Source organism: Diospyros lotus, chromosome 3, assembly GCF_014633365.1.
Source record: "Diospyros lotus cultivar Yz01 chromosome 3, ASM1463336v1, whole genome shotgun sequence".
Taxonomy (NCBI): domain Eukaryota; kingdom Viridiplantae; phylum Streptophyta; class Magnoliopsida; order Ericales; family Ebenaceae; genus Diospyros; species Diospyros lotus.
The window spans coordinates 8,000,327-8,019,425 of record NC_068340.1 but is presented as its reverse complement, the minus strand read 5'-3'; the positions used below and the strand labels follow the sequence as shown (position 1 = coordinate 8,019,425).

General features: G+C 37.7%; 1 protein-coding gene across 2 annotated transcripts in view; it reads right to left on the bottom strand.

Moving 5' to 3' along the window:
- Positions 1–1,797: 1,797 nt before the first annotated feature.
- LOC127797409 (F-box only protein 6) overlaps positions 1,798–19,099 on the bottom strand; it is a 35,161-nt gene continuing 17,859 nt past the window's right edge. The window contains exons 2-3 of one of the 2 annotated variants that reach the window (XM_052330275.1): positions 7,447–7,663; positions 1,798–3,336 (exon numbers count right to left, since the gene is read on the bottom strand). In XM_052330275.1, coding sequence (XP_052186235.1) covers positions 2,094–3,278 — 1,185 coding nt within the window. In that variant the 5' untranslated portion in view covers positions 3,279–3,336; positions 7,447–7,663 and the 3' untranslated portion in view covers positions 1,798–2,093. The remainder of the gene's footprint in view (positions 3,337–7,446; positions 7,664–19,099) is intronic. The other variant, XM_052330274.1, reaches the window with a different exon arrangement.

The window sequence follows — 19,099 nt, the reverse complement described above, 5'->3', positions numbered from 1 at the left end:
TTAAAATACCCTTTATCCTTTTGTAATCCCATATAAACATATTATATATATTATATATATTTATATTATTTATTATAAAATATTATATATATATTAAAGTAAATATTCATACAAACATATATATTATGTATATATTATATATATACATGCATATATATATACATAATGTGTAAAAAAATGAAATTTTTTTGACTTTCTAAAGATGTTGTAAGGAATTTATTATTTTTAAATAAAAAATTAAATAAGGATAATTTTGAAAAAAAAACATAAATTCCTAAGAATATTATATTTAAATCAAATATAGAAATGTAAATTTTTTAAAAAAAAAATACTCAACATTCATGAAAATGTTTAAAACTAACCAAATATAGAATTACATAAATTCTGATAATCAAATATTTCTAAAAGCATTCCCAAGAATAATGAATTTTAAGAATTTATAAACTTCTCCCGTACCAAATGCGCTCTTAAGGTCACGAATTTGACTAAAATTAACTTATATACACAAATATAATAAAAATATATAATATAAATACATAAAAATTTAATGTTATTTGAGATTATAAATTTATTAGTTATTTGTTGAGAGATCCCTATCGCTATTGAAAGCAAATTACTAACAGTTGTGTAGTATACTTTATGTGCAAATTATTTGGTGAGCATTGATATAACAAGAGTTTGATATGAATAAATTATTATGTATAATTGGAATGCAGGACCAATACGAACCAACTCAACTCTTATTTGGTTGATTCAGTTCACTTCAACCCTATATAAGAATTGATTTATCAATTCCTGATTCAATTTTATAAATCTAATAAAAATCTATTTTATTTGAAGCCAATGTAAAATCCAAATCAATGAGAGCTCCATGGACACCCGTACTAGTAGTTGTAGCAGATTCAGATTGTACCTCAATGATCTCTAAAGCCCCGATAACACAAGGGTTTGACGAATAAGACTTAGAAACAAAAATGGTGGCTATGTTGTTGGGGGCGGCTCTTTTTCTTTTGGAAACAAAAAATGGGTGGGAGAGAGAGAGAGGGGGAGAGGAAAGGAAACGAACACAAAAACACGATGAATAAGCTAGTAGTAGTAGTAGTTTAGATCTGAATTACTTATTAACAGCTCTTCTAACGAGTTCAAAATTAAATTATATGAATTTGGTTTAGATTTAAATTCAATTAGGTCATATCTAGTTTAGTTCTCACATACTTGAATTGTGAATAGATGATGGATAATATTATAACCAACCTAAGCGGTAGCCATCCATACCATATACACAGCTGCTTGAATCTCTCTGTTTACCAATGCAGCCCCATGATTATACATTTTTTTTTTTTCTATCATAAAATGTGTCGTAATTCACATAGCAGATTCTCCAAATACGTGAAAACATTGATTGATCCGTAATTAAACCCTTAGTCAAATAGTAGCAGTGACAATCCTTTCATATGCAACCAAATTCCAAACTCAAAATCTCACCACAAATCTAAGTAAGTAAGAGGCTTCTAATATTATATATAATAATGGGCCGAGATGAAAAGATTAAGAAGCGCTTTTCGGCCGGTCCCCAGTACGCATGCCGCCTTTTAAAACCATTTTAGGTCAGGTTGTAATACGAAGCATGCATCCTGTCAGCTCTATCTAGTACGTGAGGTTCTTTCTGAGTAACGACTTCTCTTGCAACGAGAAAGCCTCCTGTTAGGTAACCCCCAATTTGGGCAGTGGGGTTCGAAAGCTGACCCATACATACAGCAGCTCTCGGGCTGGCATCTCAGTAAACAAGGAGAGAAGTTCTTTAACAAGGATTATTATTTTCATCAAAGCTGCTGGCTCATGTCCCATTCTCATCCCCATTGAAACAACAAGCATTTCTTTTTTTTTTTTTTTTCCGGTCTGCTTAATTCAAACTTAAATGCCCGCATAAAGAGAAATAACATCATCATAGTTCCCCCCTAAGATCATTAACTTATATTAACGCCGACAAATCAGGCTGCAACCTTAAGTACTGGCGAAAAGCTTGCAGCCACCGCGGGTGAAACCCCACAAAATGTGAGACATCATGCATCTGATATAGCAATGTTGCTAAATCAGGCCGAAGCTGTTGGGCACGGGTGAAATGCAGTGCCGTATGTAGTATTCAGACGCTTCTTCCCGCATGGCAGCATGCACCCAGGAACCTTCAGCCATTCCCTGCTCGATAGATCATAGGTAACCAGCTGGTTCACTTGTCTTGATCTCAATGACAACATGAGTAAACCTTTGTTACCTAAGCAAGTCATCCTAATGTGCTTTCCATAAAACTCCAAGCACCATATGTTTGGCATTCTGTCAACCTCCTTCCACAAGAGAGTCATCTTCTGCAGCTCCCACACGCATACGCATGTGGCAGCATTCTTTGTCAGCAGCCCCACAAGCATGATCTGCCCATTGCGTTCTACAAGTGCACGATCACGCAGATGCACGGGGGCAGGGACCACAAACTGCATCCAGACGCCCGTAGCTGTATTGTAGGACACAATACCATCAGGGTCTAATCTCATGAAGTAAATTGTGTGACCAATGGATACTGCCCGGGTCCTAAAGTTCAGTGACAACGGAAGCTTCACAGCAGAGGGCATGCTCCCGGGACAAGTCCAGGAGTTCTCTATGGAGTCATAAACTTCATACTCCCCATTACAATCCACCCAAAGGATCTTATAGCCTCCACTTGTCAATTCCCCGTTCAGAGTCATCCCTACCGCAACTGGAAACCAGCCCCTGACTGACCTTGCTGGCAATTCCTTGAATGATTGAGTAAGAGGATTGCAGACAAAGAAACTCCGATCCCTAATATCAACAAAGCAGACAAGACCACCAGCAGAAGCCACTGGAAAGACTATCAACTTTGTTGGCAGAGTAGGCATGGTAGGGTGGTGCCATTTTTTCAAAGAAGGGTCATACATGGCTCCAGTATTCGTATTTTCACGAGTCATGACATAAAACCAAGGCTGGGTTTGTGGAACCTGCGCACATATCTGAGAGAAACTATGTGAGGTCAGCAAGGAATTCCACTTCCTACAAACTGAGCGGAAGCGGAAGAATGCAGCAACGGGAAGTCTTGCAATGACAGCTTCAAAGAGGTCTTCAGGGAAATTTTTCCAGATCTGCTGTTCCATGTTTTCATTTGAACTAGCGGCATCAGGTAATCTTCCTCCATTTTGCTCTGTTCGAGGTTTCTTTGCAGGTGGAACCTGTTCCAGTATGTTAAAAGTTTCACACCTTCTAGCCTTCATTACGAGACCGCCATAATTGTCTTCCACAGAGTTCTCATCAAGGTCAAAAAAGCACCATCTGCATTAAATGCAACCATGCCATTCAGATTTCCTCAAGGTAAGGTATTTCAAGCAGACTTGGAAACCTTGTAGCAATTCGCTATGAATTCATGAATATAAGCAAATGAACATAGTAAAACCTAATATAATAGGCCAGTAATTATACACAATACATCAACTATAAAACAACATATAATCCATTAATCTCACCCGGTGCAGTTGGCTACATAGATTCTAACTTGGCAATCATCTCTATCTATTATTATATCTTCTGTAAGGCCATTATAACATGTATCAAGCTTAAGAGTTTTCCATCAAATTTTTTCTTGGTCTTCATCTACTTCTTTTACAAAAATCTTATTTCATTCCATTCACTTCCCAAAAAAGAGCATCATATAGGTGTTTTTCTCACATGATACATCAAATATAATTTAGATTAAAATATCAAGCAGAAGATACCTGTTCCAAGTGTTCTCATCCAGTACTAACCACGCCTCCTATGAAATTTGTACTTATCAAAACTTGCATGATAACAAATGCCTCACAAAACTTAGTAGGTTTAGCCTGTAATTCTTGTTTTCCATCACTAGCATGCATATCAGACTAAACACAAAGCTATGACAAAGATGGGTTGTAGCAATACTTTCAGAATTCTCCTCTGATGGAAAATTAAAAAGCACACTCATATTAGAGCACAAGGAAAATGAAGCACAACCAAATCAGGAATTCTGACTAAGTTGATTGAACAAAAGACATAACATGTCACTACCATTTCTTTCATTAATTTTTGATGGATATGGAAACACGGTTGAACACATATTTGTAATAAATTTCAAAGATACACTGGATAACTCAAATGCAGTAATCAAAAAGTGATAGTGGTACAACGGGGCTTGAAGCTCAAGGTGCAAGTGGTAAGGGTAAGCCTTTTGGATCTGACTTTTGGGTGTGAGGGGTACATCATTATTTTCAATATATACCAATAAAGAGAGAAATGAAAACTTAATAAAATCATAAATAACAAATAACCAACACTATATTACTATAATAAGAACTAATATTATTTAATTCAAGCCCAAATGTTACAAAAAGTAAATAAGAAAATTAAAAGAAAGAAAACATGTTGCTTTATTGTTACATTAGAGTATAAAAGCCCAATTTGGTCCCTGAACCTTTCACAATTTTCACTTTACCCCCCTTCCCGCTCAAATATACCCATGTACTTTATGAATTGGTCCACTTTGGCCCTAGTTCGTAAAGTACATGAGTATATATGAGCGGACAAAAAAAGTTAAAAAGGGGGAAAAGGGTCAAAGTGGACCAATTCATAAAGTACAGGGATGCATTTGGGCCAAAAAATAGTTCAGGGGCTAAAGTGACAAATCGCAAAAAGTTCAAGGCCAAATTGAGCTTTTATTCTACATAAAAATTATAAAAAAAAAAAATCATTGAAACAAAAGAACAGAGAAAAAACAACAGAAATAGCTAAAATTACAAACAAAAAAAAAACAATAAAGAAAATGAGGTTGCAGGTGGTACAATAAAAAACATTAGGGAAAAACAGCAAACCAGCATATGAACCTGCCTCTTTATTGCCAAAAGAACAGAAAAATACACAAAGACATGAAACTGGGAAAAGAAAATGGAAGAAAAAGAGAAACCAAGGAAATAAAACACAAATGGAAAGCAAAAAATGAAAGAATAGTAGCTGGAGCTGGTTCGCCTGCCTCAAATGACACTGCCAAAGAAAAGCAGGTTGCTGGAGGTAGGCCCATGCGCCAGCAGCATGGACAGCAGCAGTCCAGCAGACCTCTGGCAACCAGTACCTGACTCGCCTCTCTCTGATCTATTACATTATGATTTCATATTTACAGAAAAAACATATTCTCCAAAGAAAAACCAAGCTAACACCTTTCAAAAATTAAAAAAGAAAAAAACACTATGACATGGGCGCAAAAGATGTATGCCTCTGGCTCAGGCATGTGCCTTAGCTATGCAGAGGAGCTCTCAGCTGCGCCTTGCACCTAGGAGCACCTCAGTCACAAAAGAGCAGCCTTAAAATTGCTACCAAGGGTTGCCAGTAATCTGAGTAATATCATAAAAAGGACTTTATATCACTTTCAGCAACCAGCTACAACAGAGCACATATTTTAGTGCATAGACTTGAAAACTAGTAAAGTCAAAGATCTGGAACAATTTATCTGGAACAATTTGTCATTTCAAAAAATAAAACAAACGAGGCCAATCATGAAAAACTACAAGCTCATCGAATGAGGCCAATAATGCAGCAAACTTGTCTTAACAAGGTTATCAGTCCACTAGCAGATAAAGGGCAAAAAAAAAAACACTGCAAAAATTTCGACAGGTCAACTTATGATGATTCTAACATAAAACAAGCAACCAATCTCAGGGCTGCCAATTTGTTACCAGTTACAGGATGAAGTGGACATAAATTGACATGCTTACAAAAGAAGCAAATTTACGCCTTGGAAATATTTGACCTTTTCTTCTTGCTGAATGTTCTTTTGCAGTAGACTTGGAAGTATTCAAAAATAATGTTTAAATCTATATATAAACGAGCTCCAAACTTTCCTATTTTATGGTGTTTTGAGTATTGTGTTTTGACTGTTAACCCTAACTGCACTACTTTATCCTAACTTGAAAACTGATCAAAAGCTATTATTTTGCACGTGCAGAGTTAGTTGCATTGAACTATCTGAAATATTAAAGAATTGCATACTGGCCAAGATCTTGCATCATATTTCCTGATTGGTGAATCGTTCTGGTATGTGGAATAAAATAAAGTTGCGGTGTGGTTCACATGCTAGAATTTGATACAAGAGTAATAATACAATCTAAAATAAATTCTAGAGCAATTATTTCCTATTAATTAGAATCCAATAAACTTATCATAACCAAATCCCACATTAGTAGTAGTTTATTGCGAAGCCTTGGGTATATTTACTTGGTTCTATGAACCTAAGAGTTAACTTTAACTAGTACTTTTGGGAGAGGACCCATGGTGTTATAAATGGTGCCAAAACTAATCAAAGACCACCATTGAGTGGGTATAGGACATGAAAGCGATTTGGGATTTCTTTGAATCAAATTGAAATATGGATTTCTAGGTTATAGAAGACACCAAGAAATAAAAAAAAGGAGCTTCTCATGACTCAATCCCACATCGGTAAGTTTACTCTGGAAGACTTAGGTATACCACTTGGTTCTATGAACTTAAGAATTATCTTTAGCTATCACTTTTAGGTGATGACCAGCAGTGTTATAAAACTAAATAAAAAAAAATCTTTTTCTTCAAATTAATCATATAGAAACACATTTCTCAAAATATGATGAAAATTTTGTCATATTTGTCTTGCAAAAGCTCCATTCTTCCTAAATTTCGGCTAATTATTTTTAACTTTTTCCCTCCAATAAAAAAATTTATGGAAATAAATCTAAACTTTAGGATTGCGTCAGATTGTTAAATTTCTCATTTTCTGTGAAACTATACCTTATTTTAGAATAAGAGTACCAATTTTACATTGCTTGAGGGTTAGCATTTTCTGGTTACATAGATTGATCACCTTTGAATTTTTCATATATGTACGAGTATAACATCATCCAGATGTCTTCAAATGGGCATAAAAACTTATCAGTTTTCACATGATGTGTAACAATATAAAAATAAATGTGAGTAATGAATTTGCAAGAATCATGGTTAATAATAAAATTGCACCAGGGAACTTCATGAAATAGGGAGTTAGGGCACCCATATAAATAATAGAATTGCAGTGAACATCACACCATCTGATAGTTACTCCATGTAATAATTCACAATAAAGAGAAAATTGAACTGCTGGAACTTTCTAAATCAAAGGGCCAAGGTCTGATATTACAAATAGAAACAGTTACGGAAGTAATCAAAACATTAGTAGAGGGAGGTGCAAATAGGCATTCAACAAATAAGGACATTACAATAGGCAGGCTAGGATTAGTCATCCAGCCAATGGTCAGGATGACACCTGTGAGGTGGCAGAGTCATGGAAGACTCTTGGGTGATGAAGGGTTACCAACATAAAGTAATCCTCATTGCCACTGACGGACTAAGGAGCTCTGTGTCGCAGCTTACTTGTTAGCCAAATTGGTTATCAGACTTGGTCGGAAGTCAGGTTGGTTGCATTGTGCTTTCTATTTAAAGCTATGTTCCTCCTCTCTTCAGCCCGCCTATGGGGGTGTGAACCCATTAGGCAAGGGTCTTTAGCTGATGCCAGTCTCCCTCACTAACATGATACCGCCAAGGTTGATCATATGCAGGGGTCACTCCAAGGGGTTTGGCGAACAATTTCCTATAGATTCAACATGTGACATAGTTATGGGTCATGTGAAGGCTCTTTTTAGAGACTTCCCCCAGAGTCTCAAAATACCTCATACATAAATGAAAACACACACAGTTTTATGAAAATATGATGCATGACTGACATTGTTTGCGCCACAAAATATATGAAAAGGACATCCCTAGGGCAAGCAACTCCTTTCGTTGCGACAATTGGGAGATGGTCTTTTTGGATTCAGACTTCCTTTTTTCTTCTAAAGAAGTTGTTTCTATAACTTGAACTAAAAAATATACAAACTAGACAAAAATGTTAAGGTGCCTATGCTATTTCACAAAATAGGTCATACAAAGTGAAGGAAATCGTTTTTTTTTTCCTTTTCAGTTATGATGATAGAAGACAGTATTCACAGTGAGTATCTGTCATGTGCCCAATAACTAAGGGGAATACATTCTCGAGTAGAAGGAATGGGCAGATGAAAGGTCATTATCTAGAAGGAAGTTAGATAGTTGCAATATTTTGAAAGCTGTAACTTTGAAAAAGTAGGGGCCCTTTTTGGTGCCAAAAGCTAATTACAATCAATATATAATTACTGATTGCATTCAGTGTGGGAGGAATCAAAGAAATTAATCAAAAACTTCTAATTTCCCTCTCAATCTCTCTTCTCTCTCAAATTTCCCTCGTATCTATGTCTTCTCTCCCCCTCTGGAATTCTTCTCATTTCCCTCTAATTTCTTAACCGGATTCTCACCAATTTAGTAAGAACTTCCCATCGGATTCAAGGATTTGACATTTTGGTATCAAAGCAAGTCCTAGGCCACAAATCTCGCAAGAATCTTCCCTTACAATGGCAGAAGGCACCAGAATGAAGCAAATGGAGTTGCAATTGCAGCAGGTGGCTGCAACGATGGCAGAACTGCAGAATCGAATGGGATCCATAGAATCAAGGGTGGAAAAGAAGCTGGGCAGTGTAGCTGAAAGGTTGAAGGAAGATATTGGAAGCCAGATGAGGGAACAAAATAAACAAATGCAGCAGTTCATGCTAAAGTTTGCAAGATAAAACCAGGTAAGTCTCTCTCCCAAATTCCCTCCTAGGGAGAGATCGGAACTAATATTACCTGGAAATGGGGGGGCCTTCCAGCAAGGAAACAAGGGATATGGAAAAGAGGCACTCAAATTCAGCCCGGACTCAAAGGGGTTGACAACAACATCCACTAATAATCTGGCTTAAGCATAAGGAGGGAGGACTATGGAACAAAGGAGGCAGGCAGGGCTATGTTTCCGTTGTGGAGACAAATACACTCATGGGCATCAATGCAAAAAGCAACTACTTTGTTTAGAAGGAGAAGAAGAAGTAGTAGAAGAGGAAAAGGAGTCAATGGTTAACCCTGCAGCTGGATAACAATACATGGGAATACTTGCCGGACCTGCTCCAACAATTTCCTCAAACAACCCAACTTCTCTACATTTCTTGAGGACAAGAAAATTTTTAAGGGGGGGAAATTTTCATGTACCTAATAACTAAGGGGAATACATTCTTAGGTAGAAGGAATGGGCAAATGAAGGGTCAGTCTTCTAGAAGGAAGTTAGCTAGTTGAAATATTTTGAAACTGTAACTTTGAAAAAGTGGCGGCCCTTTTTGGTGCCGAAAGCTAGCAACAATTAGTATATGTCAAGATCCAAGGGCAATTCTGAAATTTTTTGATGTATTGGCTGATGCCAACTGAATTAGTTAGTGTTGCATTGCCAATTGTACCCCTCAAAGAGGTCGTTAGCCGAAGGGATGAGCCTATATAAGGCTAAGATGTATGAGGATGGGAATTCATGTAAGAAATAACATAATTCTTTCCATCCTAATTCTGTTTCCCTCTCAATTCTCTCCTTCTCGAATTCTCTCTCTTTTCAAATTCTCCCTCCCAAAAGCTCTTTTCTCTCTTCCAGACGTTCTATAATTTCTAATCTGCCAAGACTAACCTTAGAGACTAGACATTTTGGTATCAAAGCCGACGATTCCCAATGTAGAGTTGACGTTGGCTATGGAGAGGCAGAGAAGATCAATTAACGACGAAGTGTGACTAGTGTGAGTGGCATTGTGGATCTCCGCATATTGAATCGGTGCATGAATTATAGATCAGAATGGCGGAGGGAACAAGATTGAAGCAATTAGAATAAAGGATGGAAGCAATGTAGTTTGGCATGACAGACTCACGAAGCTATCTCTCAAAGCAGGGAAGATGTGAGGGCAATCAAGGACGAAATGTGTGAGGAATTGGCAGGTTCTTAGGAAAGCATGCAAAGGGAATTAGAGAGGCATAGAGAAACGATGGAGCAATACGGACAAAGGATCAACAGCATATTCAACATGCTGTCTTCGCTTCCTCAATTCTAGTTGTCGTTGAAATTCCCTCCCCCGATCAATAGTTGATGCTGGTATGGCTGGCCAAAGCATTCTCCCTAGAACTCAGGGAATGGTAGAGGCAGTAAATTCACCTTATGAGGAGCCAGGAGATCAGGTAAGAGAATTATCTTCCCCTATAACTAATCACAAGCCCATGCCGAGGTAACTAATCACGGGCCCATGCCGAGATTAGAGATATCTCTGTTTGAAGATCCAAGCCTAGGTGGTGGATCCGCCAATGTGACTGTTTTTTTCAATTTTATAATGTAGCTGAACATTAGAGGATTACTCTGGCCACAGCCTATCTGAATGATATAATCGATTCGTGGTTCCAAGGATGGTCCAGATCTAGGGGAATGGAAGCAAGATGGATTGATTTTGCAGAGGAGTTGTGTAAGCGTTTTAGGGAGAGAGATATGATTGATGTGATAGAGGAATTCAACAAACTTAGACAGGAGGGATCAGTTACCAAATATCAGGAGAAATTTGAAGAATTATGGACCTTAATGTGGAATACCCAACCCTCCCTTACAGATCAATATTTTGTGTCCAGTTTTATTAGTGGCCTAAGGGATGAGTTGAGATCCATGGTAAAGATGATGATGTCGACCACAATGAGACAAGCGGTAAAAAAGCTAGGTTGTAGGAGCTAATGTTGGAAGCTATCTAAAAGAAACAAGACCTTACCCAAGCCAATCCCTTCTGGCAACCACCCCACAGGAGGGAATTCCTGAGCCTTAGTGGCCAGATTGGCTCCCGAAGTGCCAAAAGGAAACCCCAACCCCCTTGCTAATAAGTCCACTACCATGGAACAAAAGAGGTCGATGAGCTTGTGCTACCAATGCAGGGATAAATATAGCTCTGGCCACCAGTGTAAGAGGCAACTCTTGAACATGGAAGGAGAGGATGAGGACAAAGCAGATGGCATAAAAGAGGGAGAGGAAAAGGAAAAGGGTGAAGTGGCAGAGAATACACTTGAGGATGAACACAGGCATGAAGGTGGAGAGATTTCTTTCCATGCACTCAGAGGGGGCCCAACGGGAAAGATCATCAAGGTGAGGGGACAAGCTAGTAAGAAGAAACTTATGGTATTGATAGATAGTCAACTTGTTAAACGAAGCCACTGCCACTGAATTTAAGTGTAGGATAACAGCCACCTCTCCCCTATCAGTGATGGTGGCTAATGGCCACAAAATGTATAGCCACTACAAATGCGTGGATTTCATATGGATAACGCAAGGGCAAGAATTCAGAGCTGAGTTAAGAATTCTAGAATTGGGGGGTTGTGACATCGTTATAGGGGTTGATTAGATGCGGACAGTCCAACATTCAACTTTAATAAGTTGGAAGTGACTGTGGAGATGGAAGGCAGGAAGTTAACACTGGTGGGAAGTTTGGAACAGGAGTGGAAAATGATTAATGGGAGGAAATTGCAAAAGCTAATACAGTATAAAGGGGGGCAAATTTAACAGCCGTATTCAATACAAGTCGTGGAGTGGGAGGGCGTACAAGTGGGAGTGGAAGGAAAGGAACCTCGAACAACTAGCTTGCATTTACTCTTTACAAAATTTAAGGACCTATTTGCTAAACCCAATTCCCTACCACCCCAAAGACCTTTAGACCACTCTATACACCTCAAGCCCCACACCAGTAAATATTAGAGCCTACAAATATTCACCAATACAAAAAATAGAGATAGAAAAACAAGTCTCAAACATGCTATCCACCTCTATAATCCAACCTAGCCAAAGCCCATTTGCCTCCCCAATTTTACTTGTAAAGAAAAAGGATGGAATATGAAGATTTTGTATTAACTATCGTTAACTCAACTCCAATACCATCAAGAACAAATTCCCTATACCCCTCATTGATGATTGTTAGATGACTTATTCGGGGCTAAAATTTTCTCCAAATTGGACCTAAAATCTAGATATCATCAAATTCGGATGAAACCCTCTGATATACCCAAAACAGCCTTCCGTACACATCAAGGGCTTTATGAGTTTGTTGTCATGCCCTTTGGGCTCACAAATGCCCCCACTACATTCCAAGCCCTAATGAACCGAATCTTCAACCCCTATTTGAGAAAATTCATATTAGTCTTCTTTGATGACATCCTTATCTATAACCCCAACTTTGAACAACATTTAAACCACCTTAGAACCACATTTGAGATCCTTAAATCTAACCAATTGTATGTCAAGCTACCAAAGTGTACATTAGCTAAAAAGGAGGTGAAATATTTGGGCCATGTAATCTCAGGAGAAGGGGTTAAAACAAACCCTAATAAGGTCACAACAATGTATTAGGTCACAACAATGGAGTGGTCTAGACCTCACATGGTGAAAGAACTTAGAGGGTTCTTGGGGTTAACAGGATATTACAAGAAGTTTATACAACATTATGGTATCATTAGTAAGCCTTTGACATGACTCCTCAAGAAAGACAACTTTCATTGGAACCCTCAAGCGAAGGTAGCCTTCTTGGCACTAAAGAAGGCTATGACACAGGCCCCAATATCAGCACTACCAGATTTCTCCAAAACTTTTATAGTGGAGACAGATGCTTGTGATAGTGGGATAGGAGCAATGCTTGTGGAGGAAGGCAGACCTCTAGCTTATATTAGTCAGGCTTTAGCTCCAAAACACCTTGGGCTAAGTGTTTATGATAAAGAGTTACTTGCAGTATTGGGAGCGATGCATAAATGGAGGCACCACCTTGAAGCCAGCCCCTTTGTAATTAAAACAGATCACAAGAGTTTACAATTCTTGTCTCAGTAAAGACTGCATACTCACTTGCGAAGGAAAGGGGTTTCAAAACTAATGGGGTTGGACTACACTATCCTCTACCGTAAGGGCAAGGCAAATGTAGTAACAGATGCTCAATCTAGGAGGGAAAGGGGGAGTTGTCAAGCTATCACTGCAGTGGTGCCTGAGTGGGTTAAGGAGACAGCGGGGTGTTATGATCAAACTAAGTGGTTGAAGGAACTTATGTCCCAACTCACTGTTGAGCCGATTGAGAGTTCAGGTTATTCACTCTCCAATGGGTTGATCAGATTCAATGGGAGGCTAGTGGTAGGAGACAATAAGGAATCAAAGGAAAGAATCCTAAAGACGCTACATTGTTTCCCATTAGGTCGTTATTCAAGAATATGGGCTACATATTATAAGGTGAGATAATTGTTTTTTTGCCCGAAGCAAAAGAAAGAGGTGGTGGAGTTTGTGTTGTCCTGTAGAAGGTGCCAATGTTGCAAGCATGAACAGGTGTCCTACCCGAGCCTATTGCAGCCATTAGCAATACTTGAGCATGCATGGGATGGAATTCCCATAGATTTTGTGGAAGGGCTACCCTGGCATAGTTGTTAAAGGCGCGTCTAGGTGCAAGGCACTAGTTTGGTGCCTCGCTTGGGCCGAGGCAAGGCGATTTCAACAAGGCCCTCGCGTTGCACGGTGAGGCGCCGAGGCGAGAGGCGAGCCTCATGAAACTTAAGTCTTGATTAAAACCTGGGCAATCCAATTCCTCCCCTCTTCTCGATTCCAGCATGTATTGTATACATTACAAGTTATAATATATTTACTTTTCTTTAGTTTAAGTAAATATCCATATTTTCTTTTATTTATATTTTACCTTCTATTTACTTTAACACATAAATGTAAATAAGAAAGTACCCCCATTTGAATTCAATAAAAATATCTAAAAAATCAAAATCCATAACAATAAGAAAATAGAATTTTGGTTTTAGTGCAAACTAGGGATTTAGCGATTTTACCACCCCAAAATACATACCTACGATTTCTTGAAAAATTTATTAAAAATCATTTTAACAACAATGAATATTAGCTATCAAAATACCAAGAGATGGTTTTTCAAAATGAAAATATTTTCTCATATGTCTCCTTATAATGCACTAATCTTCCAAACTTACAAAAATAGCATTTTTCAAAATGAAAACATTTTCTTAATTGTGGACTTGTAGTGTTAATATGTTTGTTTAGAATTTTGCATGATGATTGATACTTGTTTGAATTTGAGATTTTAAGTTTGAACTTTGATAATGTTTCTAGTTTAAAATTTACATGATAAATGAATCAACTTTGATGTTGTTAGTTTAGAATTTGAAGATAATTAATCATTAATGATATGCATGTGTTATTATTGATAATTTGATAGTTTTTTATGATTTTACAAGATTTTGAGTTTTTTTTTCTAAAAGGTGCACCTCGCTTCGCAAAAGGCGAGCGCCTCGCCTCCTGCACCTCGCGCCTCAAGCTCCAGAACCCTTTGCGCCTCGCGCCTTTCAGAACTATGTGCCCTGGTAGTGGTGGATCGGCTAACTAAGTTTGCGCACTTCATCAGCTTCACACACCCTTTCTCAACTCAGGAGGTGGCAAGGACATTCTTGGATTCTATGGTTAAACTTCATGGGGTGCCTAAATCGATTGTGTCTGACAAAGACAAGATTTTTACTAGCAATTTTTGGCAAAAGTCGTCTAAAAATCTGGGAGTGGGGCTGCATATGTCTATTACCTATCATCCACAATCTGATGGCCAAACTAAGAGGGTCAACCAGTGTTTGGAAGCTTATCTGAGGTGCATGTGCTTCACTAAACTTAAAAGCTAGAATAGATGGTTGTCTTTAGCACAATGGTGGTATAATTTCAGTTTTCACAGTGCCACTAAGAGAAGTCCCTTCAAAGCAATGTTCGATTCCAGGTCTCCCCTATTGCCAGTAATATCTTATTCCACAACAACCATGGCTGCCATGGAACAATACTTGCAGCAGAGGCAAGAGGTACTAACTATACTTAAGAAGGAATTGGCCACAGTCCAGAACTTGGGTGATAGGATGAAGTAGAAAACTGACAAATGGAGGTGTGACAGGTCATTCAACTTGGGTGATAGGGTTTATCTTAAGGTGAAAAGGTTCCTATAGCAACCCATCACAGCTACCCTAGCATCCAAACTCAACCTTAAGTACTTTGGGCCCTATACCATAGAATCAAGGTGGCTTATAAGTTGAAATTGCCAACAAGAGTCAACACCCACCCTGTGTTCCATATTTCATTATTGAAGAGGTCTATTGAACCTAATGCCACTACTAGCCAAAATCTGCCAGTTGTGAGTGACGAATTAGAAGTAGCTCTTGAGCCATTGGCCATATTAGATAAAAAGGTGATCCACCAAGGGTTGACCCAGGTATTGGTACAATGGTCACCCATGCAACTAGACCATACAATTTGGGAGAGTACCTTCCCAAGCTACTGAAGCAATTTCCAAGAGCCATGGGCCTACTCTAAATTCTTGGGGACAAGAATTGTTTTTAAGGGGAGGGGAACGTCACAATCCGAGGGTAATTCTAAAATTTTTTGATGTATTGGCATTAGCCAACTGAATTAGTTAGCGTTGCATTGTCAATTGTACCCCTTGGAGATGTTGTTAGCCAAAGGGAAGAGCCTATATAAGGCTAACATATACAAGGATGGGAATTCATATGAGAAATAACATAATTCTTTCCCTCCTAATTCTCTTTCCCTCTCACCTTCCCGAATTCTCTCTTTTCAAATTCTCCCTCCCAAAAGCTCTCCTCTCTCTTCCAAACGTTCTATAATTTCTAATCTGCCAAGTCTCATCTTAGAGACTTGACAGTTGACAATATATAATTACTTATTGCATTCAGTATGGGAGGAATCAAAGAAATTAATCAAAAATTTCTGATTTCCCCCTCTCTCTCTCTCTCTCTCTCTCAGATTTCCCTCCTATTTCTATCTTCCCTCCCCCTAAATTCTTCTCATTTCCCTCTAATTTCTTAACTGGATTCTCACCAATTCAGTAGGAACTTCCTGTCACATTCAAGGCTCTGATAGTATCCAAGAATAGCTAAGAAAAAACAAGACGCAACTCTAAAATTCCCTCTTTTCTTTCTGAACCATCAATAAAATACAGATGGTGTTACAAGTTGATCTACTTTCTCCCACACAAAAGCCACCAAGTCTTAAGGGCATTCCAATGTGAAGATGCTAAAACAATAGTGTTTGATAGGGATGTTTGCTTAACTAGTTATTTATGGAAAACCCTGTGGCATACGGTAGGCACCAAGTTAAAATTTTCTACAACATATAATACTCAAACTAATTATTAGAACAACTGTAGCCTAGGGAAGTTGTTGAGAAGCTTGGTCAAATACAATCATAGGAGCTAGGACTTAATTCTTCCCTACAACACAATTTGCAGAAAATAGTTTTGTTAATAGGTATGCTAGCATTACTCCTTCAAGGAGGTACCAGGTTATAAATCTAGGAAGCTTTTAAACCCCCATTCCTTATCGACCTGGGTTTGAGCATCTACATTAGTTGTGGCATTTGAATGATCATAGCAGTCTTATTAAAGGCCTAAGGCGCAAAAGGGTGTTGGAGCCTAAGACGCAATGTGCAAGGCAATGAGCACACTTGATGTAACTAAGCGCATGCTAACTAAAAATATATATATATATATCTTAGTTGAAGAATAAGGAATAAAATAGGTTTTAACTCCTAATAACATATTCATAAGCATGTTATCAAGGAAATTAAAGAATTCAACATATACTAATGAAAAGAACAATAAAAAATGCCAAAAGATACAATCTAAAAGTTTTAAGTCAACTTAAATAAAATTTTAAAACAATTTATAGGTTTTAAATCTTAATCAAGATTAACTAATTATGCATTTTAAATAATATAAAAATCATCCTCATCATCAAAATTAAACATTTTCATATTTTCATCATTAGAAGCATCATCTCTAATATCTTCTTCCGCATCATCTCCTTCTCTATCTTCATCTAGTTCAAATTCAATTGGAGCATTTAAAGTAGTAGCATTTTTATTCATTGTCAAATTTGTAGTTAAAACAATAAATTTAAACTTTAAATAGTAAAAAATTAAATAAAGAAATAAATAATAAAAAAAAAACCTAAAAACAGTTAAAAAAACCCAGGCGCGCCTTAATGGTATGTGCCCACTGGAAGCATTCAAGTACCCAAGGTGCGTCTTGGGCCTAGGCGTGCCTTTAATAACATTGGATCATAGATGTCAAAGGCAGAAGGGCGCAAAGAGTGATTGGGGCCTAAGCACAAAGTGCAAGGCCCAGCACAAGCCTCCTGCACATGAGGTGACATTTCTTCAAAATGCTTAAAATACACCATTTTTTCCAATATGTACCTATAAGGAGGTAGCTGAAAACTCAAAATCATAAGTGACAAAAAACCAACCCTATAATAATAACTAATATTATTGCATAAAAACAATTAGTTTCCTCTAACAGCAAAAGAAAATAGCAAAAATAAAAAATTATAGCAGAACACACTAAAAAAAACAATTATAGAAAAACAATTAGTTTTTTCTAGTTTCTTTTGCAATTAGAATAAAGAAAGAAAAAGATTACAGCAAAACACACACAAAAAAAATTAGTTTCTTTTAAATTGCAAAAGAAATTAGAAGAAAGGAAAAAAATCAATAGAGCACACAGTGAAAAACAATTATAGAAAGCAATTAGTTTCTTCTAAATTGCAATAGAAATTAGAAGAAAGGAAAAACTAGGGTAAAACACATGACAAAAAACAATTACACAAAACATGTAGCTTCTTCTAAATTGCAAAAAAAATTAGAAGAAAGAAAGAAAAATGCAGCAGAATGCATCAGGAATACAGAGTGACACAACAAACAACCACAACTCTGTGCAGGCTAATAGAAAAAATGTCAATGAGAACATAGTCACCTGCCTCCGGCAACTCTATAGGTGAAAACAGGTCACTGGAGGACATGCCTTGCACCCACCTGAATGACTAGTTCTCCAACAAGGGAACATCACTGCCAAAAGGATCCCAGTGAATGGAAATTTTGGCAAACCCCCAGTTTACACCACTAGGTTCGCCTCTCACCAATATACAAGAATATGCAATCAAAACAAATAATATCTAAGGTGACAAATTGACAAGAAACAGGATTTTAATACATTTATATATACAAGGCGCATGAGACGTGCAACTTGCGCCTTGGATGAGGCACACACCTCACGCAACTGGGCAGTGCCTCAGTGGTAATGAGGCACACAAAGCTCGGCCCCGTGCCTTTGACAACTATGTACACAACATATTTAAGACTTGCATCTTCAGAAAAATAACTAATTTAAAGCAAATAATGTAGCAGCTTAAAGCAAGTAATGTTAATATAAACTTTGAGTTGAGGCTCATAAGTGTCCTATAGAATTTAGTGATATATACCAGCATTAGACTACAGTTTCCTCCAGGATCCATCTCCAAGTTGCACGCTTGTAGTGCAAGCTCTTTTAAAATCTTAAAATGAGTTGGACCAAATGCATATATCATTGACATATACCACACGACTTTAGTTTTAGCACTACATTTAATGTTGAAGACCTTGCCAATACAAAGGCCATATTAGCCCTCCTAATAATTCATTGTTAATCCACCTTATAAATCTCAAAGTCTTGACATTTCACCACAATAACCTTTTACCCTTGCATACAAGGATAAAATTGATGTTATTCTAGATTAACATATTGTTTTTATTGGGATGGCAAGGTCCAACGGTTCCCTGTTCCATTGTTTGTTGGAGGGATCACCATAATTCTTATTGCACTTGGATTATTATCCCTGAATTACAATAGCTTAATCCCAATCTATTGGAATTACAAAACAATCCGTAGGATTTTTACATGATTGAAGCAAGACTGCCTCAATGTCAAAGCCGATCTGACGGAGGGGCCTCTTCTGTAATTGAGGAAGAGATTGAATTGGCGTGAAAGAGAACTAAGAGAATTCAAGAGAGAAAGTGAGAGAGAGACGAGTAGGAGGAAGAGAGGGAAAAAGTCAATGGAAAAAACCTCACATGATCTCCATCCTCTCGTGAGCTTCTTATTTATAGGAGAGTTACATTCTAGAGAATTCCCATAACAAACTCTTGGCGGTTAGGACCCAAGTGGCCAAGTGCGCTTGGGCTCTACCAATATATCCACTCCTAATTGCAATCTTAACCCACCCTTAATTACAATAG